We start from the raw sequence: 24,255 nt of genomic DNA on the forward strand, positions 1-24,255 counted from the left end.
CATGGGTGATGCAGGAAGAAGCCCAACCCCTGTGCAGGAAAAGATGTTTGTTGGCATCTGAGATCCTTTGGTGACACTTGGAGGCAGCAAGGGGAGAGCAGAAAACACTTCTGGTTGTTCACAGAACTCTCAGGACCAACCAGCCCCAGGCTGGATGCTCAGATCTGCAAAGGCAACAGGATCAGCCCCATCAGACCCTGCAAAGAGTAGATCAGAGCAGATGACTGTAATCTGGCCTTGAAATCCATGGTTTACTAAACTGCAACACCATTTTCTGTTCCAATTACAATTTTCTGGGATTTCTGGCCGTTCTAAGGCCAGATTGCTTACATGGAAGAAAGGGAGCAAGCTAATGAGTTATTTGGAGTTGTTAAATGCTGGGTGGCTGCAGGCAGGGTGACTTGTCAGTGTCACAAGTGTCATAATGTTTCCCAGTTACCCAGACAACTCATGGAGGGGTTTGTCAGCTGAAAGCATTGATTTTGGACACCCTGAGGCTACATTTTAGTCCAAAACCCCAGTTGCAGCCCTCTGAGTAAAGGCTCTTTCTTCAGTGGCTATTTCTGTTATTGCTTTTTTTTTTTTTTTTTTTTTTTTTTAAGCATTCACCATAAAAAAATGCCCCATCTTTGGGAAATCATTAGGCTTTGAGGATCAGAAAACAGGAATTTAGCTTCATGTTGTTGCACTCATTATTCCCTGTGTTTCAGTTGCTTTTGGAAATGGACTGAGGTGATGGGAGCTGCTTGGTTGGTTCCCTGGCTCTCAATGTAGGCCATGTCAGGGCATCTTTCATTGCTTCATCAATGGTGTGGCACTGAGATGAGGGGTTCAGCTTTTAGAAACCATTTAAACTGAGTCTAACTCAAGTATTTCCACAGTCAGGCAGAGAGCTTGCATATAGGGGGTTAACTACCATAGAATCATGGAGTGATTTGGGTTCTGTCAGGGTTTAACACTGCCCTGGCAATTAAACTGAATAACAGATTATTAATCCACCTCCCTGCCCTGATAAAGGAAGGAGAGAGAATAAGGGAGAGAGACTGATGGGTTGGAAACTAAACTACACAGCTTTAATGGAACAGGAATGAGAAATGGGAAAAATATTACTAAATATATCAAAATCTACAGGAAAATTGATCCCAGGTTCCTCCCTCCTCTCCCCCAATAACTCTCCCATCCCCACTGAGGCTGCAGGGCAGCCCTGGGAAAGTCCATGCTGGAATCCTGGGCTCAGGAGCAGTTGGGAGCTGGAGGCAGGAACACACAGATTCAGGCTGGGATGGATCAGGAGCAGAGGCAGAGGAAGGGATGGAATCCTCCCAGGATGCTGAAGCAAACAGGGAGAGGGGAAGAAGGGGAAGCAGGAAGGGGTTTGACCCTGGGGATCCCTCCAGTTTATCCTGAGGATGAGGTGTATGGGATGGAATCCTCTGTTTGGTCAATTCTGGTCATTTCTCTTGTCTTTTCCTCCCCACAAGAGGGTTTCAGGTGTGACCTCTTGACTCCTTTTCTCCTTTTGGAGGGCCAAATGTTGCTCAGAGCTGAGCAGTGTCCTTGGCTCTGCAGCCCATTCTCCAGCAGTAACTCTAACCATGGAGTGGGATCAGTCCCAGCAGCAGACACTGCCTGAGAAACTTGCTGTGAATTTCAGCAAGTGCAGCTCCTGACAAGAGACTGAGCTGAAAGCAAAAGTGCACGACAGAAAATCCCCTTTCTCCTGGCCCAAACCAGGACAGGTTGGAAGGGACCTTAAACATCACCCCGTTCCAGCCCCCCCTGAATGGGCAAGGACACCTCCCACTAGCCCAGGTTGCTCCAAGCCCCATCCATCCTGGCCTTGAGCATTTCCATGGATGGAGAAACCACAGCTTCTCTGAGCAACTTATTCCACTGTCTCACCACCCTCATAGTGAGGAATTTCATCCTAATATCTAATGTAAATCTCCCCTCTTCTAGTTTTAAACCATTCTTGTACCCCCTTTTGGGTACTGGAAAGCCACTATAAGATCACTCAAGTGTTTCCCACCTCTGTGTTCTGGCATGAATTGTTTAATTTTTTCCCCAGCCATGGTGTTCCTTTCTCTACCCCAAAAAGCAAAGCTGAGCTTCTCTTCCTAGAGGTCCTCATAAACTTGACATTTACCCATTTTTTTATTTCCTACCCCACTGAGTTGTGTTGAAGCCTGCAGCATACAGAGAAAGGGTTAATTCTGCTATTCCCTGTGCCATCCTCTCATGTGGAAATTATTGGGAAGTGAAAAAACACTCCTAAAACTAAAAGCAGCCCACCAGCTCTTCCAACTTATCCTCCATGAAGAGGTATCATCAGGAAAGAGGCACTGGGGCTGGGGAAGCCCCAGTCATTTGTTCCTCATGCACCTGCTGTGCACAGACAGAAGGTTTCACAGCTGTTCCTGGGAGACTTTGTTCCTGGAGGAAAAGGGTGGGAAACACAGGGCATGGCATGAAGAGTTAACTGAAATGGATTGGATGCATCAGAATCTAGAAGTTCATGTTAAGGGTGGTGTGACTGGTGATGCTCAGCTCAAATCAAGGCACTTGGAGTGAGCTGGAAGGGCTGCCATCCACCTGACTATTTCAATTGCTCCTGAAATAAGTTCTCCCTGGTTCAATGGGCATCTTCTTGGTGGCATAGAGCAGAGAGAAGGCACAAGGGAGGTGTAACATTTTCTATAGGGGTGTAGGAGGACATGTCCCCATCTCCCCAGAGGGTCATTCCCCAGAGAGGCATTGCTACAGCTCAAAGCAGCAGCACCTCTCTCTCAAAGGCCTTTGGAATTTCCTTTTTTTTTTCTAGTCAGGTTGAACAGAAAGATTGTTTCTTGAAAAAAAAAAGAAAAAAAAAAGAAAAAAAGAGAAGAAAAAAAAAAAAAAAACAGAAGTAATTCCTGCGTGCAATAAAAAGATACACTATCTGCTGAATGAAATATAAAGGCTTCACAGCAGCTGTCTCCTGAGTTTGCATTTACCACTGCTCCTGATTGGAAGGCTTGATAAAGATAATGGGATTTTTTACCTCCCTTGCCCTCTCCCTCCCTCTCTCCGGAAGGTGGAAGTGTAACAAATTGGATTGGAGTCTGTCTGTCCTTTGTGCTGCCTCGCAGAGGAGTGCTCAGATCTGATGAGCAGAGGGATGGGTTCTGCCAGTGAGGACAAAGCTAACAGCTTGCACTGAGTGCCATGAATACGGATGTCAGGGTCACCTTTTCCTCCTTGGAACCCTCCCTTCCCATTCCCTTGCTCACAGCCACCACATTTCCTTGGAAATCAGTGTGTGCCCACTTGAGCTGGGACTGGTGGAGAGTGTGCAATGTTACTGGGTCCAGTTGTGGAGTCCCCAACATCAGAAGGACACAGAGCTCCTAAAAGGTGTCCAGAGCAGAGCCACTCAAATGCTCAGAGGGCTGAGCACCTCCCTGGGAAGCCAGGCTGAGGGCTTGGGGTTGTTCAGCCTGGAGAAGTGGAGGCTCCCAGGTGACCTTAGAGCAACCTTCCAATATCTGAAGGGGCTCCAAGAAAGCTGGGGGAGGGCTTTGGACATGGGGGGGTAGGGAGAGGACAAGGGAAATGGGTTAAAACTTGGAGAGAAAGGGGAGATTGAGGTTGGAGATGGGGAGGAAATTCTTGAATTTGAGGGTGGTGAGAGCCTGGCCCAGGCTGTCCAAGGAAGTTGTGGCTGCCCCATCCCTGGTAGTGTCTCAGGTCAGGTTGGATGGGGCTTGAAGCAGAAGGACACATTGCTCCTGGAAGGTGTCCAGAGGAGTCAGTCAAATGCTCAGAGGGCTGAGCACCTCCCTGGGAAGCCAGGCTGAGGGATTGGGGTTGTTGAGCCTGGAGGAAGCTCCCAGGTGACCCTATAGTAGCTTTCCAGTACCTGAAGGGTGCCTACAAAAAAGCTGGGGTAGGGTTTTTTAATTGAGTAGGAGGGGTAATGGTTTAAAACTTGAAGAGGGGAGATTTAGGTTAGACATTAGGAAAAAATTCTTTCCTGTGAGGGTGGTGTGAACAGGTTGCCCAGAGAAGTTGTGGTTCCCCCTCTCTGGAAGTCTTCAAGGCCAGGATGGATGGGGCTTGGAGCAACCTGACCTAGTGGGAGGTGTCCCTTCCTATGCAGGGGGGTTGGAACTTGATTATTTTTAAGCTTCCTTCCAGCTCTAACCACTCTATGATTCTATGAAAGTTCTCCTGTGAGTCTAGGAAATGTTGGGAGACCACAACCAGGGGTCTTTTCCCTGCCATTGCTCAGAGGCATGATGAAGTCATGTATTTTGTCACAGCAAACAGGCAGCAAGACTGAAGCCAGACACTCTGGCCTTGACACAAGTGACATTTATTTACTCCTGTCCCCTGGTCTACATAAACAAGAACAGCTTGGTCTTGGAAACAGCCACCTTGGAGCAAGAGCAGAAGCAGGGTGTAGGGTTAAGCTCTGGGAAGAATCAGGGTGCTAAAGCATCAAACCTTGCTCTGCTCAGCTTGGCTAATGGTTCAGCAGCTCTTTGCTTTATTGATCTGTGCAGAATTCACCACTGTTGCTGTGCCCTTGACTTGGACTTCTCATCTCTGTAGGCAACTGCTCAATGTTCTGAGCTGCATATGGCATCACTCTTTAAAGGGATGGGTGTTTCCTGTTCAAAAGTTGTTTTTAATGATTGCAACATCATTTTATCAAGAGTGAAGAAACCAGTGTGGATAAGCTAGGACCTGACTCTGAGCTTTGCCATACAGCTTGGATTTTTCCATACTGTCCTGCACCATCTTTCTGAACTTTTAATGGTTCATCTGTCTTTCCTCCAGAAAGATGACTCTGGACATTTATACATTTATATGTTGTAAATGCTTGGAGGCACCTGGCAGAGTGGATAGGCAATGACTGACATGGATGCAGCCTACAAATGTATAATTACATGGAGTTTCCAAGTGTCTGTCCCAAAAGACAGCTCAGAGAATTCGTGCAGCAGAGTTTTATGTTCTTGTTCTCCTTGCAGAGTGGAGACAGGCAAGTGGAGCAAGGATGATCCTTCAGGATGAGGACATCACAACCAAGATAGAGAACGACTGGAAGAGACTCAACACTCTGGCACACTATCAGGTAACTGTGCAGGAGGATGGGGAGAAGGTAGATCAGCTAAGAAAAGAGAAAAAAAAATGAGGATAAAGAATTATTCTCTAAGATGCAAACAGGGGTTGAGTGGGCCATAACTGGGCAGAGCCCCTGTGTTGGGTACATCCATCCTGTTCCACTGTCCTTGACTTCATTGCCCTGCACAACATTATGCAGCCAAGGGAAGAAAAAAAGTCCTCTGTCCCTCTCAAAGGAGAGGCATCCCTGGTGAGTGAAGGATGTGAAGAGGAGATGTGGTCATGAGCACGACACATCTTAATATTTTTCATGTAGACAGCAGAAAAAAAGCCCTTGAACTCCTCTTTTTTTCCAGTGTATTGAAGGTCTTGTAATGCTAGCAGAGTTCAGAAGGATGGAGAGAGAAAAATGGAAGGGCAGAAGAGTTAGTGGAAGGATTGAAGAGTAGCAGGACTGGAGACCACAGTACAATGGAGTTGTCATTGACCTAGGAAGACTTTTTTGCAGTCCCTGTCCTGGTTTAAATCATCTGCCTTGAGTCAGGGTTTCCCTTCATCTCTGCATGACCTTGAGATCCATAAGAAAGAGCTAAAGGTCAAAAAAATTATCTTATTTAAGTGGTCAAAAGCTCTCCCCACTCCTTCCCTCCCTTGCCAAGAAAAACCAACCCAACATAAAAAAATCACCTTGTAAAGTTTAATCCAATGCTGACAATATTGTAATTTCTCTCATTAATCTCAGCAATCTGTGCTTCATAACAAGATTTTCTTTTCATTCAAATGCTGACCTGAGGAGGCAGTAATCTGAAAAAGAAACAAAGCTTTTCACTTCAGATTGACCAAAACATTGCTGGTTGACTCCAATGTTTTTCAATTTTTTGTTTGGTTTTTTTTTTTTTTTTCAGGAGGAGTGGTGATGTTTTCTATTTAATTTTACCATTAAACCAGTCATCACTTTCTGTCCCTTCTGTGGTTTTTTTTTTTCAGTTGTTTGCTTCAGGCAATGAGCTCCCCACTATCCAGATGAGCTGGGGCAGAACAGGTCCTCAGCTGCCAGGGCAATTTCTACATCATTCACCCTCAATATCCTGAGAGCAGACATAGAACATGCTGGGATAGACACTGATATTCCTATTGCCTCAGTTTCCCCATCTGTAGTGTGGGGCTAAAACTACAAAGAGCAAATAATTGCCTTCTATGATTGTTGAGGGGCTATTTAATTAGTTTCTGCAGTGCTTTGAAGATGAAAAACTCTATGCAAGTGCTAATTAGTATTATTACACAGACAAGAGTTAGACATTGTTGGCAGGATTGGGGTTTTTTTTCACCCATCTCCTTTTTCTGATGTCTTATTTATCACAAATATTTCTCATATGGTTTCTTTGAGCCACTTTGTTAACATTTCTGATAGGGCACCCACATCACCCACATCTATTTCTGCCCAGCTGCACAAATAGAAAGTCCTGAGTTGTTTCAGTAAGCTCTGCTCTCTGTTGAAATCACAGAACCATAGAATGGTTTGGGTTGGAAGGGACCTTAAAGATCATCTAGTTCTAACCTCTCTAGCAAGGACATTTTCCATTAGATCAAGATGTACAAGGCCCCATCCAACCTGTCCTTGAACACTTCCAGGGAGGGGGCAGCCAAAACATCCCTGGGAAACGTGGGCCAGGGTCTCACCACCCTCATAGTAAAGAATGAAAAAGAAACAAAGCTTTTCACTTCAGATTGACCAAAACATTGCTGGTTGACTCCAATATTTTTCAATTTTTCTTTTATTTCTTTTTTTTTTCAGGAGGAGTGGTGATGTCCAACCTCAACCTTATGTCCAACCTCAATCTCCCCTCTCCAAGTTTTAACCCATTTCCCTTCTCCTCTCCCTACCCCCCCATGTCCAAAGCCCTCCCCCAGCTTTCTTGGAGCCCCTTCAGATATTGGAAGGTTGCTCTAACCTCACCTGGGAGCCTCCTCTTCTCCAGGCTGAACAATCCCAATCCCTCAGCCTGGCTTCCCAGGGAGGTGCTCAGCCCTCTGAGCATTTTTGTGGCTCTCCTCTGGACATGCTCAAGGAGCTCTGTGTCCTTCTGATGTTGGGAAATGCTACTCCATGACATCCTGGAGAACAGCCACTCCAAATCTGCTTCTTTCCCTTATTTGAGAGCTTCTGACACAGCACAGAGAAGGAAACTGTGGTGGTCACTTCAGGCAGCAATGCATCTGTCACATGGAAGGGGGAGATTGTGAGAGGTTGAGAGGACAAATCAAAGTTGAAAAGCATTGGAATCCAATTTTTTTTATAGCTAGGTACCTAGATATCACCTACAATTGAGGTGGAAGGAATAGAAAGCTTCACATCAGTGTTATTATCCTTATTGGACATCCCATCCCTGATGTTTCAAAGAGCTCAGGTGAAACTCTTCTCATGCTCCTGTTCTTCATAAGAGCTTCCTTGGGAAGAACTTGCTGCCAGCTTTATTAAGGTTAATGCAAAGACTCCACTTTTGTCACTGGGCTTTGAATCAGGACCTGAATGAAGTAGAGTCTGCTTTAATTAGTTGTCCTATTGCCCAAGTAGAGCCTTCTAGGGGTGTAATAAGAGATTTTGTGCTGTTTTGGTTAATAAACCCAGTGGAGAGAACATCTGAAGCTTTGGGCCAAAACTCTTGTCCTGCCTGAAATGACAATGGTTGATGGTTCAGTTTCTACTGTTTGAATTTCTGCTGCCCATGGCAAGCTCCTCAGGAAGGTTTCAGAGGTTTATTGACCAAGTCCCTTTTTCTCCACAGGTGCCAGATGGATCTGTGGTAGCTTTAGTGTCCAAGCAAGTCACTGCCTACAATGCAGTCAACAACTCCACAGTGTCCCGGACATCAGCCAGCAAGTATGGTAAGGATTTGTATCCTGATATGGAGTGAGAGAACACTGGAAAAAAGATTCTAAACATCGTGGTGGTTACAAGACACTAACACCAACAGAGAGAATGATAGGAAGATGACCTGCTGATAAGATTGCTTGAGGAAAGGCAGGAGGAGAGGATTTAGCCATCTAAAACCTCTTTGGCATCTTGTCCAAGCTGTTGATCCAAGTGGTTGGATTTCTTTTGGGAGGTATTTCTACTCCATCATCAGTGAAAGGAGGAGGCTGTATGATTAGCTGCCTACATTTTTAGATGACTGAATCTCATTCTTAGAACCTGCACAAGGAGAGGCAGGGGAGAAGCTCTGCACACCCACTGAGCTCAATCCTGTTGGTGGGCAAAGGTCTTGAAGCTTGGGCTGGTGTGAAGATGAATCTGGTGCACAGATCAGCAACTACAGTCTACATAGGGCATAGCTTGGCTACAGGTATAGAATCATGGAATCATCATGGTTGGAAAAGATCTTTAAGATCTTCAAGTCCAGCTCTGAATCCAGTACTGCCAAAGCCAGCACTAAACCATGTCCCTCAGCACCACAGCTACATGACTTTTAAATCCCTCCAGGGATGTTGACTCCACCACTGCCTTGTGGTGGGCTTGAAAACCCTTTTGGGGGAAGAAATAATTCATAATATTTAATCTAAGCCTCCCCTGGCACAACCTGAGGCCTTTTTCTCTTGTTATATCACTTGTTACTCAGGAGAAGAGAGCAATCCCCCCTCACTCCACCGTCCTCTCATGGAGTTGTAGAGTGTGAGAAGGTCTCTTCTCAACCTCCTTTTCTCCAGGTTGAAGACCCCAAAGTCCCTCAGCTGAGACAAGACATCTGCTGCAGACCCTTCCCCAGATCCATTGCCATCCTTTGGGCATGTAAAATGTCTCAGTGTGGGCGCTGTGTGTCCCACTCAGCTATCTCACTATCCCAAGGGAATCTGCACCTGGAATAATAATATCATGGGTTACTATCAGTCTATCTCAAGAGAGATCACCCTTGTTCCTACTTTGCCCAGGAGAGAACTGAGAATGAGACAACTGTGAAGTAGAGACCAGGTGGAAATTCTTCTGTAGAATCAGACAGAGACCTCCTGAGCTTCTCACACTGTCTCAAACCTTTCTCCTCTGTGTTAGAATTGCAGCCCAGAACCTGTCTCACCACAGTGATGCCAGCCAAACTCAAAACATCTCAAATATGCACCACCCTCCAACCTGGATGCAGCTGTCATATCTGTCCATTATTATTTTTGAATTTCTGAAAGCTTCTCCAATCCTTCTTGCTCCCTTTAGCTTGAGGGAAAGTCCAGAGGAACCCCCATTCCTCTTGTTTCCAAGGACATAAGGAATCCTTATTAATATTCATCCTCTTTGCCATGTTGTTGCAATTACTGAAAGACACAGTGACCTTTTAAAAGGGAGACCTAAGGGGGGTTAATTTCTCTTGGATTTCTTTAATTCTTTTGCCATTTGATTTTTTTTTTTCAGAAGGCAGGAGCAGGGAAGAATGCAGGGGGAGGAGAAGATGCAGTGGGTCAGGAGTGATTGTTAATTGCAATTAAGAAAACAGCATCCAGAGAGAAAAAAAAAGGATATTCCAGCTGATAATTAATATGTAAAGACTGGTAATGCCTTAGTGAAGCTGATTCAGATCTTGCTACAGAAAGGTGCAACACTCTTCTATTAATTATGGTTGGAAAAGACTCTCTGCAGCATTGCTAGAAGGTCAGGGAGAGGGGAATGCCTCGTGCCATCACTCAGAGGCTAAAGGAGGTGAAATTTGGAGGCTAAAGGCATCCTCAGAGAGGAAATTCATGTGAGCTTCACCTGGGCTTCTGGTTTCCTTTCTGTCTAAACCAGATTTTGGAGCAAGGGGTGAAAAGGATGACTGGGCAGGAGATACTGGATTGCTTTGATGCTAGAGTAGGAAAGGAAGGAAGCTCTTCCTCAGTCTGGGGATCAAGATGAGAGGTCATATTGGCTACATCGGTGAGATTCAGGAGAATAATGCCAAGCAGTATGGTAAAAACACAAGTAAAACAAGGTGTACTTAACCAGACTGGTTACCATGAGTAGCTGGTACTGTCCCCTTAACCAGTCCTGGGCAGTGTCCAACACAGACAGCACTGGTTGTTCCAGGCCAAAGCTTTGCCAGGGCATGTGATAGGAGGTAAAGAGGGTGAACAACTAAAAAACAGTGTTTAAACCTCCTTTAATTTAATAATATAGGAACTGACATCACAGCTGGCTTGGCTGACACCTCTTGTCTTTGCTGAACAAATCACTCAGTCAGAAGACAATACTTAGGTAGTAAGTCCTGGTCTATACAGCTACTCTGGGGACTTCTCCATCTCACATGGTAATTCCACCAGGAGATAAATCTGTGCTGGAGTATCTTATTAACTAATCAGTGGAAAATTAGTTCATACTAAAACTGAAACGCAGAGCCTGAGAAGCAGGGACACTACAGTACTGCCCCAGCTTGCTGACTTTGGAGGCCCAAATTAGCATCTCCTCAGGATGGACTCCTGGATGGATATCCTGGCCTGTATCAGGAACAGCGTAGCCAGCAGGTCCAAGGAAGTGATTCTGCCCCTGTGCTCAGCTCTGGTGAGGCCACAACTTGAGTCCTGTGTCCAGTTCTGGGCCCCTCAGCTCAGGAAGGAGATTGAGGTGCTGAAGCAGGTCCAAAGGAGGCAACCAGGCTGGTGAAGGACTGGAGCACAGATTCTATGAGGAGAGGCTGAGGGAGCTGGGGCTGTTCAACCTGGAGAAGAGGAGGCTCAGGGGAGACCTCATCACTCTCTCCAACTCCCTGAAAGGAGGTTGGAGCCAGGGGGGGGTTGGGCTCTTTTCCCAGGCAACTCTCAGCAAGACAAGAGGGCAGGGTCTCAAGTTGTGCCAGGGGAGGTTTAGGTTGGAGATTCGAAAGAATTTCTTTCTGGAGAGGGTGATCAGGCATTGGAATGGGCTGCCCAGGGAAGTAGTGGATTCTCCGTCCCTGGAGATATTTCAAAAGAAACTGGATGTGGCACTGAGTGCCATGGGCTGGGAACTGCAGTGGGAGTGGATCAAGGGTTGGACTTGATGATCTCTGAGGTCCCTTCCAACCCAGCCAATTCTATGATTCTATGATCCTATGACCCACCAAGCTGAGAGTCCTGCACCAGACCCCATGTGAACATCCCCTCCATGTACCTGCTACCGAATTCAGATGGGTCTTCTTCTTGCCTGTCTGATGAAAAACCTCTTCTAGGTGTCTTTCCATTTGCCTATTTCCTATTTGCCTATTTCTTCTTAATCCAAACTCCAGGGTTCCTAAGTCTGAGCCCCTTCTTCTCTCTTTGCAGAAAATATGATCCGTTACACGGGCAGCCCCGACAGCCTCCGGTCCCGCACACCCATGATCACCCCTGACCTGGAGAGTGGAGTCAAAATGTGGCACTTGGTGAAGAACCATGAGCATGGTGACCAAAAAGAAGGTGACCGGGGCAGCAAGATGGTTTCAGAGATCTACCTGACAAGATTACTTGCCACCAAGGTACATGGTGGGGGTGGGGAAGAGGGTGAGAAATGTCGGGGGTTTTTTTAAGGCTGCTGTAGAACTTCTTTCCTACAAGACATGAGAGGCTGCTCACAAGATGCGAAAGGGGGATGAGAGAAGAGCAAAAGGAAGACAGAATGAGAAGGGCTCCAAGCATTAAGGAAGGAGCTTGAACTTAGCAGAGTCAGAAAAAGGATGTTGTAGAACAATGAACCCAAGACCATGAGACTGGTGGGGAAAATCTTCACAGGAGTAGGTGCTGGGGTTGTTGATTATTCTGGCTTGTAGTTTGTACCAAACTTGAGCAAATGAAGAGCCAAGGAGTGCTCAGATCAGGTTCCAAGGATGTGTCATGCCTCACAGCCCAAAATGAGCTCCTATGCCAGAAAACTCTGAGTTTTGTGGTACTTCTCCACCTTTCCCCTGGGCCAACAAAGACTCTTGTGCTGATGACTTGGCAGGTTAAGCTGACTGTGATACAACTCTCCAAGGAGAGAAAGCAGAGTTAGATGCCCATCCCCATTGTGACATAGAAAGCTTGGGTTCTCCAAAGAGAAAACACACATGGATTCAGGTGAGGGCAAAGAGGAGACATCCTGAGCTACATCTCCAGACACATCTTCCACATCACAGCTCCTTCATGGCAAGGCTCTGCAGGGAGGGCAAAGACTGTGTTAGGAAGTTGGTAAGATCCCTCATGCTCAATCCAAATTCCCCAAACCACTGGAAAACAACCTCCTATGTGGGTGCCTGCAAGAGCCTGAAAAAATTATGTGGTGGACCAGTGTTTGGCACCACTGAGGATGAAGCACATCAGGAGGACACTTGCACAAGTGGAGATCATTCAAGCTGACAGGTCGAAAACCTACTGCAGAGGACTTTGGCTCTGAGACAGCCACAGAAAGTGGCTTAATTGCCATTGTCTGCACAGAAAGAACTCAGTGTCACTCACCACCCTATCCCTCCCCTGAAAAGGAGATGTCCAGGTCTTGCTGCACATGGCTTGCTCTGGCATTGACAAGAGATCTCAGCCCTTTCACCTTCTTTTAGAGTTACTGAGATTTTCCACCTCTAAAAGCTCTACAAGACCATGGGCAAAAGCAGTTGTCTGAGTTTACATTAATTTGCTCTTCCACACTGTAGAAGACACTTCTTCTTGGAGAAGTCTACATTAATGAAGATTCTGCAATGAATCTTTCCAGGGGCTATAAGGGGGAGGAAGGATGTAGCATCAGAGAAAAGCTCTTGCCATCCTCTCACAGCACCAGAACCTCTCCAATGGTTAAAATTGACTCCAGAGTTATCTCAAAGTGTCTCTAAAGTGAAACCCACAGGGTAGCTGTTGCTCAGGTGTGGCTGATCAAAGTTATCTCCCCCCTGTTCTGAGCAGGATGAGGCCAAGCAGTGATCCAACAGCCCAATATTCCTCTTTTTTCTGAATTTTTTACTATCTACTATCTATCTGCTATCCACTATCTATCTGCTATCACTTCTTGGCAGGGTGTTAAGAGGCATGGACACAATTTCATGTGTTCATGCAGATGTCATCTGATTTTGCCCATCAGACAGGTCCCCATCCCATGCTGAAATCCTTCTGTACATTTGACCTTACAGTTGTTCCTCAGCTCATTCTGCCCCTGATGTCTGACTCTCCACACATCCTCACCCAGGCTATCTGTGTTGCAGTGGGATTTGCAGATAAAATGGCTCTGTCTTTAGCCCCTGGTACATCACCAGCTCCCTGGCATTAAGATGCTTTTACAGATCACACAACCTAAAAAGAAAATTATGTTCCCCAGAGCCCAGCTGGTGTAAACCAGGGAGTATTGGACCAGTGCTGATTTATTTTGTCTGGGATACATCCCCTACCTCAGCACTGAATTGCTTTTGCTTTATATTCTGGATCACAAACTCAGTGTTCACTTTTTTGTCTTACTTTATCTTATGTTTTCTTTATCCTACTCTTTTTTTCTCTCTTCTCTTCTCTTCTCTTCTCTTCTCTTCTCTTCTCTTCTCTTCTCTTCTCTTCTCTTCTCTCTTCTCTTCTCTTCTCTCTCTCTCTTCTCTCTCTTCTTTCTCTTCTCTTCTCTTCTCTCTTCTCTTCTCTTCTCTTCTCTTCTCTTCTCTTCTCTTCTCCTCTTCTCTTTCTCTTCCTCATCTCTTCTCTTCTCTTTCTCTTCCTCTCTCTCTTTTCTCCTTCCTCCTTTCTCTCTCTCCTCTCTTCTCTCCTCCTCTCCTCTCCTCTCCTCTCCTCTCTCCTCTCTCTTCTCCTCTCCTCTCTCTCCTCTCCTCTCTCTCCTCTCCCTTCCTCTCCTCTTCCCTCCTCTCTCCCTCTCTCTCCTCTCCTTCCTCCTCTCCTCTCTCCTCTCCCTCTCTCTCTCTCCTCTCCTCCCTCTCTTCAAGAAAGCAGCTGTGAAACTTTCACAGCACTGGAGAGACAGTTTCACAGGTGTGAAACTTTTTCACAACTGAGGGGTTTTATTATTTCCCCTCTTGGGCTGACCAATTTTCTTTCCTCATCAAGACCATTTGAGAGAGGGGAAGAAGAGAGACAACAATTGCTGTTAATACAATCCCAGGGAATACTTAGTTAAACTGACAATGATTTTTATTCTAGTAAATTCCTGACCTCTGCAACCTAGAGTTTCTTACCTAAAAGCCTTAGAGGTTTTCTTTGTGTTTGTGTGGGTGAACATGTAGAGAACTCAGTCCCTCCAGAACCTGAACCTGAGGGCAGCTCTTCCATGTCAGACCAACAAGATTTATCTTCAGACATGTTCTGCAGGGCTTTATTCACCCTGTAGGAGTTCACACAAGAAAAAGGGACCTCTGTTTGTTTCCCAAGGAATAAATCAAGTGGTGAATCAGCAAGAGACACCAGCTTGCTAATTAAGTATTTGTTAGCACTATGTAAACTTGAGCTGCTCTGGTGGAACCTGATGCTTGGTTTCTAGTGAGGAGAATTTGTTTCCTGAGTCTGCAGAGAAGTGGAAGAGCTTTATTTTTGCAGCTGAGGAAATTTTACATGTCAGGAAAGGAGATCTGATTGCTTTTTGGTTATTTTAGCAGCCATTTGGGTTTTTTGTTCACATATCAATGCCTGTGAGCCCTAGTGGCAAGGCAGAGATTTGAATGTGAGCTAGAGCTCCCCATTTGGCAAGAGAAGTCTGTCCTGCCTGGTTCCTTCCCACCCAAAAATCCCAGTTTAGAGCTCAGGTGGTTATCACAGCTCCTTAAGTGTCCCCATCTCCAGGCCATGTCACCTTCTCCTATCCCATCTCCTTGCCAGCTGTTCTTGCCAGCTTGTCCAGGGTGGTTCTGCAAATACAGGATCTGGGATTCTCCTCTAGAGGAGCAGCACAAGGAGATCTCTGCAGTCTCTACAGTGGACATTACTGAGGTCTCCAGAGCCATACCTGACAAACCCACTCACTGCTTCTGTTTGCCTCTGTCCCATAGGTAGCAAAAAGTGAAGAGGCCTCTTGGGGATTAAGATGAAGTTCTTGTTATTTATTCTACTGCACATACAAAACAAACACCCCTCTGCAAGCACTTCTGTCTCAGTGACACCTTATACTCTGCTCTGAAGTCATCTGAGTTCTATTCCCAGCTTAAGAATTGCCCCTGGATGAAAGCCAGAATGCACCATGCCTGGTTTTTGTCTCCTATGTCTCATACCCTAAAGCAGCTGAGGCCAGGATACAGAGGAGAGGGATTTGTTGGGAAAAAACCAGGTCCTCTCCATCACAATATATCTGAGATAGGACAAGTTAAACCATCCCCCTGAGCTAAACCACCCTCCCTGGCAGGGAGTGCTGGTTGCAGAGAGGAAGGTAGCAGCTTGGCCTAGCTCATCTGGCCAGATGTGGAGGATACTGTGAGGATGCATGTGCTGCTTGGAAACATCTGTCTTGAAATGTACAACTTGTGTCATCTTTTTAATGGTTATTAGATGGCTTTTCAACCAGGCTCTGGGCTCAATCCACAGACAGATTCTATTTTCAGTTACCAAAATGCAGTATTTTATTTCTCCTTGGTATCTCACATCCTTCTTTCCTTCCTTTTCCCAACAGGGCACCTCCAGAAATTTGTAGATGACCTCTTTGAGACCATTTTCAGCACTGCTCACCGTGGCAGTGCCCTTCCCCTGGCTATCAAATACATGTTTGACTTTCTGGATGAGCAGGCTGACAAACACAACATCCATGACCCCCACGTGAGGCACACCTGGAAGAGCAACTGGTGAGTGAGAAAGTCAGGGCAGTCCAGTTTCAAGTCCTGGACTGAAAGAGAATAAAAAGAACATGTGTTTTGGGATCTGGCTGTGTGGGAAGAGCTGAGGAGCCTGGTGAGGGGTTCAGAGTCTTCCCAAGCTGATGGAGAAGTCAGAAGATCCCAGAATCTAAATGATGCTCTCAAGGATAGAGCACTTCACATAAATAGGTCCCAGTTTGCCCTGTATTACGTGGGGATGTGCTGTTTCTGAGGGATCTCATGAGGATATAGGAGGCAAAATGATGAAGCATTGAACTACTTAGGAATGTTTAGGGGGCATGGGAGAGGATTCAGCATCACTGTCTCCATCTAGGCTGGATGTCTGAATTCTCACTGGAGTCAGAAGGGGGATAGAGATCCATTTGTGTGCCCACAAGTATCCATGTGCCACCTGAGAGATTTCAAGGTATCCCAGACATCCACATGGGATGTACAGCACAGACAGGAGACTGGTACCCTCCTGGGCTGAAGGCCAGGAGAGCATCTCAGATGGTGATAAGCATTAAAAAGGTCTGGAGCTGGATGTGAGTTTCCTTTGGAGAGAGAGACGAAGTCAACATCAACATCAGCCCCCTGCCCCAGCTGCCAGGCAGCAACCTCTCCTTGTACATGAAATGGGAAAAGTGAGGAAAAGTCAGGAATGGTGAAGAGGAAAGATCTTTGCTGCTCCTCTCTGCTGAATCTCCTTGTTGGAAAAAGTCTCCAAGGGGAATAGCTCCCTCCTCTTCTCCTGTGCAACAAGAAAAGGCACAGAAGAGGAAAGCCATGGGGCTCCCAGCTCATGCATTTTTTTTCCTTTTACCAGCCATGCTGATGCAGATCCTCACAGCACGGTGACATAAAAAAAAAAAAAAAAAAAGAAACCCCATGCACCAAAGAGGTTTTCAACTAATGAAACATTAGCATATTATTAACATTATCTGCAGCACTAATCTAAGGCTGATTGCAGCCACTCTGGCTAAATGAGCAGGAGGTTTATTTAAGGGGGAGAGGGGAAGGCAGAGCTTGTGTGTCCATGGGAAAAGGGGCAGTATGGAGAAAAACTGTTCAATCAGATTAAATTAACTCAAAAGTCACATCATGGGCTTTGTTATTCCCAGTAGGGACATCAGGCCCCCCCAAGCCATACACACACTCATACACACATACATGAGCTCTGTCCTTGCTGTGGTTGTGTGTACCATCCAAACACCTGCAGAAAAAGTTCTTTGTGGGTCTCTCATCCACCTCATCCTTCAAAAGATGAATCCTCCATTCTCAGCCTAAAATATTTCCCTCCCCATCTCCCATCACTGCTCATTGCCAGCATCTCTTGCTTCTCCTGAGCTTCTACCCCTATAGAGGCTGCTTGGCTGATAGGATTTTTTTGTGTGAGGTTTTCCTTACATTTGTTCTGTGATTTTGATGGCTCAGGTGAACACGTGGTGTTTTAGGAAACTGTGCTGTCATCCCTCTATCAGGACATGCTAAAATGCCTGCTCCTACCCAAAATGGATCAGACTTGGAGATCACATTTTTATGGGGCTGTGAACACGTGGGAGTAACGAGCAAATTGAAGGAACTTGGAAGCTGGGGAGTTTACCCTGAACATCTGATGAATTTATTAGCTGAAGGAAAACCTCCTCTTGGGAAGGTGCAGACATTGAAGGTAGATTTAACAGCCTACCTGACAGAGAGACAAGAGTCTAACTCTGTGATCAGTGACACATCCCAGCTCCTAGGCCAGGATCATATGAATTCATTTGCCCTGACACAAAAAGGCTTGAGGCAATGGCTGGAGGTAGATACCTCAGGGCATTTCACACAAATGAATGGCTCTTTTGAGAAAGAAAAAAAAAAAAAAGGGAAAAAAAGAGTTTGTATTGCAACTGGAATAACATTTCCTTGGTTAGGGCAGACACATTTTCATTTCAAAGGTTGCAACACTTGTTCCCCAGTTTCTTTTCTTCCTGGAGGCAACAGAGATTTCCCTGCTGTGTACTGGCTGCTTCATGCCCTGGGTGATGGGACCAGATGTGGGTTTGGGCTTGAGATCATGACAATAGATGATGTCCACAGCACACAGTAGATGCCATAACCATGTCTGGTCTCCACCTGGAAGTTCTCCCTACCTTTCTTCCCCGTAGGATTGCAATGCTAATAGCCAAGTCCCTCAGTGACAAATGTTCACAGGGGGTTTTATGGATGCAAGGCCTATCCTGCAGCTGGGAGGTGCAACTTTACGTTGTAGCCTAAAGTAGAGAAGTCAGGAGTTGTTTTCATTACCTCAATTATGTTAGGAGTCATTGTCATCACCTCAATTATACTCCCATTAATTTACGTGCAACTTTAATAAGATGGCATTGACTTTATGATTGAAAAAATCTGGCTTGGAAGGATAACAGGGACAAAAGTCACTCCTGAGGTGACTCCACAGAAATCCCTAGAATCCTTTAGGGGAAGAATTTATTCTATCTCATATCTTATTCCAGAATCCTTATATCCACACCATGATCTTTGATTCCCATCCACCATTTACCATTGTAACCTCACACAACAGAGCCTGTGAGCCATGTACTGACTGATTCACCTCTTCTACCTCTCCCACCCCTCTTCCAGCTTGCCTTTGAGGTTCTGGTTAACATGATCAAGAACCCACAGTTTGTCTTCGACATCCACAAGAACAGCATCACAGATGCCTGCCTCTCTGTTGTGGCTCAGACTTTCATGGACTCCTGTTCAACCTCAGAGCATCGTCTGGGCAAAGATTCACCTTCCAACAAGCTTCTCTATGCCAAGGACATCCCCAGCTACAAGAACTGGGTAGAAAGGTGAGTTTTAATTCTTGAAATATCTATGAGATAAGAGAGTGATGCCATGAGGTCCTGCTTCCTGGTTGGAGGCATCATCAGTATTGCTTTGAATTGCTTTTTTATTTTGGTTATTGCCTAAGTGGAAAGCTCTGTGTCAACCTTTTGTTCCCAAGATGAAAATTTAATTAGAGGTGTGAATTAAAGGTGCTCACCATCATGGCTTCTCTTGAGAAGAAACTGTTGAGAAGTGAGAGATGGGAGGAAGGAAGGGGAAGTGATGATTTTGAGCCCTGTGAAGTACATGGGCTTCTAAGTCTTTCCACCCAGACCAGGAGTGATTTGATGTTCTCAGCATCCTTGTGACAGTGCCCACGCTGCCTAAATCCCAAGGATCAGTGATCTCCTCTGATTCTGAGTCCAGTAGCTTTCCTTGGAGTCTCTTCTGTGCTTTGAATGAGATGCCATAAGACTGAGAGGCTGTGACTGAAACTCTGCAGGCATTTTCTGAAAGGTCCAAGCATTTATCCACATCTGCAACACATCTGGCTGGACTGATCAATCAGCTGCAGTCAAGGTCATTGTCTGGCAAGCTGTTCTTCTATGAAGACAGGCTGAGAGAGTTGGGTTTCTCCATCCTGGAGATATCTTAGAGCACCTTCCAGTACCTCAACATGCAACAGGAAAACTGGAAAGGGACTTTTGACAGGGGCCTGGAGTGATAGGGTGAGAGGGAGCTGTTTAAAGCTGAAAGAGGTGAGATTTAGGTTATATATTAGGAAGAAATTCCTTGCTATGAGGGTGGTGAGACCCTGGCCCAGGTTGCCCAGAGAAGTTGTGGATGTCCCATCCCTGGAAGTGTCTCAAGGTCAGGTTGGATGGGGCTTGGAGCAAACCTGGGCTGGGGGGAGGTTCCCTGCCCATGGCAGGGGGTTAGAACTGAATGATCCCTTCCAACACAACCCAGTCTATGATTTGATGCTACTCTGCAGGGAAATTCCACTAAGCCAACTATTCCTGCAGTTCCTAGAGGCTTCAGCTTCTCTTCAAATGTTCTGCAGGACAAACAAACAGCTCATCTTTACTCCATTCAGCAGGAGGCTGTGTGCAAGAAGTTGATCTGTGCTTTGTTTTGCAGGATGCTACGCTTGCTTGGTGTTATTGACAGGTTTGGGAACTGCAACAGATGGAGAATGATTATTTCTCTGTAAAAACAGAGCTGGGTTTATCTCACAGATCATGCTGTGGAAATGGCTTCTCGTTTGAAGTGATTATTTGTCTGGGTGACTTCATAGCCACTGTCTAAAATTGATACCCAGCTTACAGGAGACCTCTGCTACTCCTGGCACACTGCTCTCTAAGCCCTGTGTTTCCTTTGATGGGAATGGTTTTCCTTCTCATTTCTGGAAGGAGAGCAGGGCTAATCAAAGAGATCTGTCCCCTCGACAGTGTGAGGTGACATGTTTTTATTTTTTTTTACAATAATTCTCTCATTGGTGTCTGATTTGTCTGGACAATTATTTTTAGATGTGGTTAAACATTACTGCAAATGTTGTTTCTAGGCAACCTGTAAGGCTCTCACAAGCTACCTGGATAATTATGACCTACTTTTGGTACTGTGTCCCAAGGTTTCTTAGCATGGATTGAGGCTGACTGCTGGATTGATCTGGAGAGGGGGATAGAGATGTTGGAGATTCATTTAGAACCCAGCTGGCAGCAACAGGGACCCAAAGGTGTCATATTCCATGACACTTTGGCAGCCTTGTGTGTAGTGAGTGGTTGGAATTTGTGGGAGAAACCCTTTGTTTTCCATATGACCCTGGATGCCTTTTACCTCTAGGACAGATTTTTACCTTTGGGATAGATTTTAGGGACAAACTGAGATATGGAGGTGAAGAATGGGGCATTTCCATTCTCTTTTTTTTTATTCCTGGATAAACAGAAAGCTGCAGTTTCCAGCTGTTGAAGTTCTTCTGGCTTCTTTTATTGGTTTGATTGGTTTGGTTTTCTGGAATTGATTTCACTTGGCAACTTTTTGGAGCAAAATCCTGTTACCCAGAGGTCTTCAGCAAGAGGAGCTGCATTTCCCTGGAAGTTTTTTTTTCTGAACAACTGAGTTTGCAGATGAGGTACATAACATCTCCTGCTGCTAGTAAACAGCACTGGATTTCTGTGCCCAGCATGTGCTGGGTTGTTGTCTGCACTGATGTCTGACAGCTTGAACTGAAGCCTAAGGGGAGGCTGAGGGTTTTGGAACAGAATTAGTGCTTCTGCCCTGCTTGTATTTTTGTGGGTTTGATCCACTGACTCAAGGCAGTGGCACCTGAATGCTATGGTAGATCAAAGGAAAAACATATCAAGGATGAATAGAATATAATTTCAATTCTACTCTGAGTTAATGAATTCCTTTTCTCCATTCTGCAGCCATAGTTGAGGGGGAGTTATTTCAACTCCAGTGGCTTCCAGTGCTGGTTGGAGCTATTTCTGCAGTCAGCATCAGCTGGAGACAGCATCCTTCAAGACCACTAGACTTCTTCAAAGAGCAAATCATAAGATAAAAAGAGATTTTAATCCAGAAAGCTTTAAGAAGCGGTTGAGTAAATCAGAAGCACCTGAAATCAAATGAATTTCTTTGATGAAGAAGAATCTATTGGAGTGCAATTAGGCCAGTGGTAGATTGGAACCCCACTTGAAGGCACTCTGGAGTCAAGACAGGCTCATGGCTTTTAACAGCTCTGGTGAAATGGTTGCTGAGCTGAATTACTCCAAACCTTCCCTTTGCAGCTCCTGGTTTCTCAGTGTGACTTCAGGGCTCAACATAACCCAAAACACAAGGAGTAAGCAGGTATGAAAATTCATACCTCTAATCCTTCCAAGACAGGTTTTCAACCTCTTTAGAGTGTGAATGCATCCTGGGGAGGGAATAGCTACAGATTCTGGGCTGATCAATGGTCTCCCTCCACATGGTGGTCAACTGGGAGGTTGATTTCCACATTTTTAATGCTGTTAGAAGCATTTCTTGCTGAAATGATCCTGCTGGGAAACCCTCACTTTTGGAGAAAACCAGACTCAGCATTCAAATTACACACCCAGGGCTCTTTCACTCTGAAAAGAGATCATAGAATCATAGAATCATAGAATAGGCTGGGTTGGAAGGGACCTCAGAGATCATCAAGTCCAACCCTTGATCAACTACCACCACAGTCACTAGACTATGGCACTGAGTGCCATATCGAGTCGCTTTTTAAATGTCTCCAGGGACGAAGAGTCCACCACCTCCCCAGGCAGCCCATTCCAATGTCTGATCACCCTTTCCGTGAAAAAATTCTTTCTAATATCCAATCTGAACTTCCCCCGGCACAATTTAAGACCCTGCCCTCTTGTCTTACTGAGAGTTGCCTGGAAAAAGAGCCCAACCCCCCCTGGCTCCATCCTCCTTTAGGTAGTTGTAGACAGCAATGAGGTCTCCCCTGAGCCTCCTCTTCTTCAGGCTGAACAGCCCCAGCTCTCTCAGCCTCTCCTCATAGGATCTGTGTTCGAGTCCCTTCACCAGCTTGGTTGCCCTCCTTTGGACCTGTTCGAGGACCTCAATATCCTTCTTGAACTGAGGGGCCCAGAACTGAACACAGTACTCAAGGTATGGCCTTACCAGGGCTGAGTATAGGGGTAGAATCACCTCCTTGGACCTGCTGGTGACGCTGTTTCTGATACAGGCCAGGATGCCATTGGCCTTCTTGGCCACCTGGGCACACTGCTGGCTCCTGTTCAGCTTCCTGGCAATCCAGACTCCCAGGTCCCTTTCTGCCTGGCTGCTCTCCAACCACTCTGTCCCCAGCCTGTAGCGCTGCATGGGGTTGTTGTGGCCAAAGCGCAGGACCCAGCACTTGGCCTTGTTGAAGCTCATCCCATTGGAGTCAGCCCAACTCTCCAGTCTGTGAGATGGCTCAAAAGTATTTAGGTGCAGCCATAACTTGGATTAGGGTGGAAGATGAGGCCAGACTGAGGCAGGAGAATCAGCCTAGGAAATGGGGACAGACTATTTGACTTTTGTTGAAGCCACGAAGAGACAGACTGTAGTTCTAAAACAAGGTGAAGGCTTTTCAGTTATCATTATCTGAGCCTATTGAAAAAAGAAAGAAAAAAAAAAAAGAGGAAAAGAATGGGAAAGGTAGACCAGATTCTCATCTGATTTCTGTTAGCAAAACTCCATAGGCTTTTGCTGAATTTACATTAGAGCAGCTTCAGATCTGCATCTTTTCAAGTTTACTTCAAATGTCCCCTTTGAGCCTAGAAATCTGGAGAACTTGGGAGCATTTGATGCGATCCCCAAGCAATACAAAGGGGAGCCTGTTTTAATTGGGACTGTCTCATTAGCATTCAACACCACACTGAAAAGATGACAAAGGGCTGTGGCTGACCTTTCATTTCTCTCCGTGCTGCCAAGCTTATGATAACACTTGTTTGAACTTCATTAACACCGTTTAATTGCCTGCATCACAATCAATACACTGTTTCCCCACCGATGCCTGGCATGGAGGCAGGGATGTGGGAGACTAAAAAAGGGGCAGAGCACAAAAAGAAGCAGCTGAAGAGTTTTTTCCATTGCACATTGATGCCCCAAATGCCTGCAGTGCTGCAAGGAGAGGAACTGGTGCTTTTTTTTTCTCAGCTTGGTGGGGACTTGGTCTCCTTTGGGCTGCTTTGGTGTGGATTTAAAAAGTAGCCCCTCAAAGAAACCTGAAAGTCAATAAAGACATTGCAAATATTCTTAATGCTTTGAGAATCCTTTCAGTGAAGACCATGCAAAATAGGTTTACTAGGTTTGGGACTAAAAATGGTTAAAGTGCCCTGCTCTGTGGCATTCAGAATCAGAACATCTGCAGTTTATTATGTTAAGCAGGGTACAAACATCATCTGACCTAGGGGATGATACCCAAGTCTTGGGTCTGTGCTCTCATCTGTTTCCCTTTCCTGAAGCAACTGTGATTTGCATGGCTTTAGCCTTTAGATGTTGAGGTCTTAACCTTGTCAGAAAATCCTGTGGGAATATATTTGTAATTTCAGAATTGAGAGACTGCCCACATTCTGGATCTAACCACCATCATTTTGACATCCTGGGGTTCCAGGACTCTAGTCAATAGATGGTCAGTGCAGTTCTTCTGATGTCTGTCAGCCACTTTACAGCTAGTTTTAAAAAGAGAGACAAATTGGACAAGTTCAATACATACACACACAGAGACACAATAAAAAAAAATATTACAAACTGCAGGCACCCTAATATTGTAAGTTATTGAGGTTTTAAACAGAAACATGAGGGTGACTCCAAGGGCTTTAAAAGAGAGCAGCAAATGACAGGTGCAAATCCTGTCTCTACTTTAAAAAAATTCAGTCTTTTGTGTCTGCTTTCCCTGCCAGAAAGAAAGCTGAAGATATAACATACCAAGGGTCAAGGTAGGGGAGTGTTGCCAGGAGAGATAATAAAACCAGTGCTGGAAGGGGCCTCAGGAGGTCAACCCAACCAGCTCTTGCCTGAGGGCAGGATCAGCTCTGTTTAAAGCCTTCCTGACAGATGCTTGTCCATTCCTTTCTTAAAGGTCTCCAATGACTGAGTCTCTGCAATCCATTCTGGTGCT

General features: G+C 45.6%; 1 protein-coding gene across 1 annotated transcript in view; it reads left to right on the top strand.

The window, feature by feature from the left end:
• Positions 1-24,255, top strand: part of PLXNA4 (plexin A4) — a 479,396-nt gene that overhangs the window by 449,074 nt on the left and 6,067 nt on the right. The window contains 6 exon segments of the mRNA XM_030459775.1: positions 5,013-5,116; positions 7,893-7,992; positions 11,365-11,562; positions 15,632-15,800; positions 18,432-18,448; positions 18,451-18,643. Of these exon segments, the coding sequence (XP_030315635.1) occupies positions 5,013-5,116; positions 7,893-7,992; positions 11,365-11,562; positions 15,632-15,800; positions 18,432-18,448; positions 18,451-18,643 (781 nt within the window).

This window comes from Calypte anna, chromosome 1 (genome assembly GCF_003957555.1).
Source record: "Calypte anna isolate BGI_N300 chromosome 1, bCalAnn1_v1.p, whole genome shotgun sequence".
Lineage (NCBI taxonomy): Eukaryota > Metazoa > Chordata > Aves > Apodiformes > Trochilidae > Calypte > Calypte anna.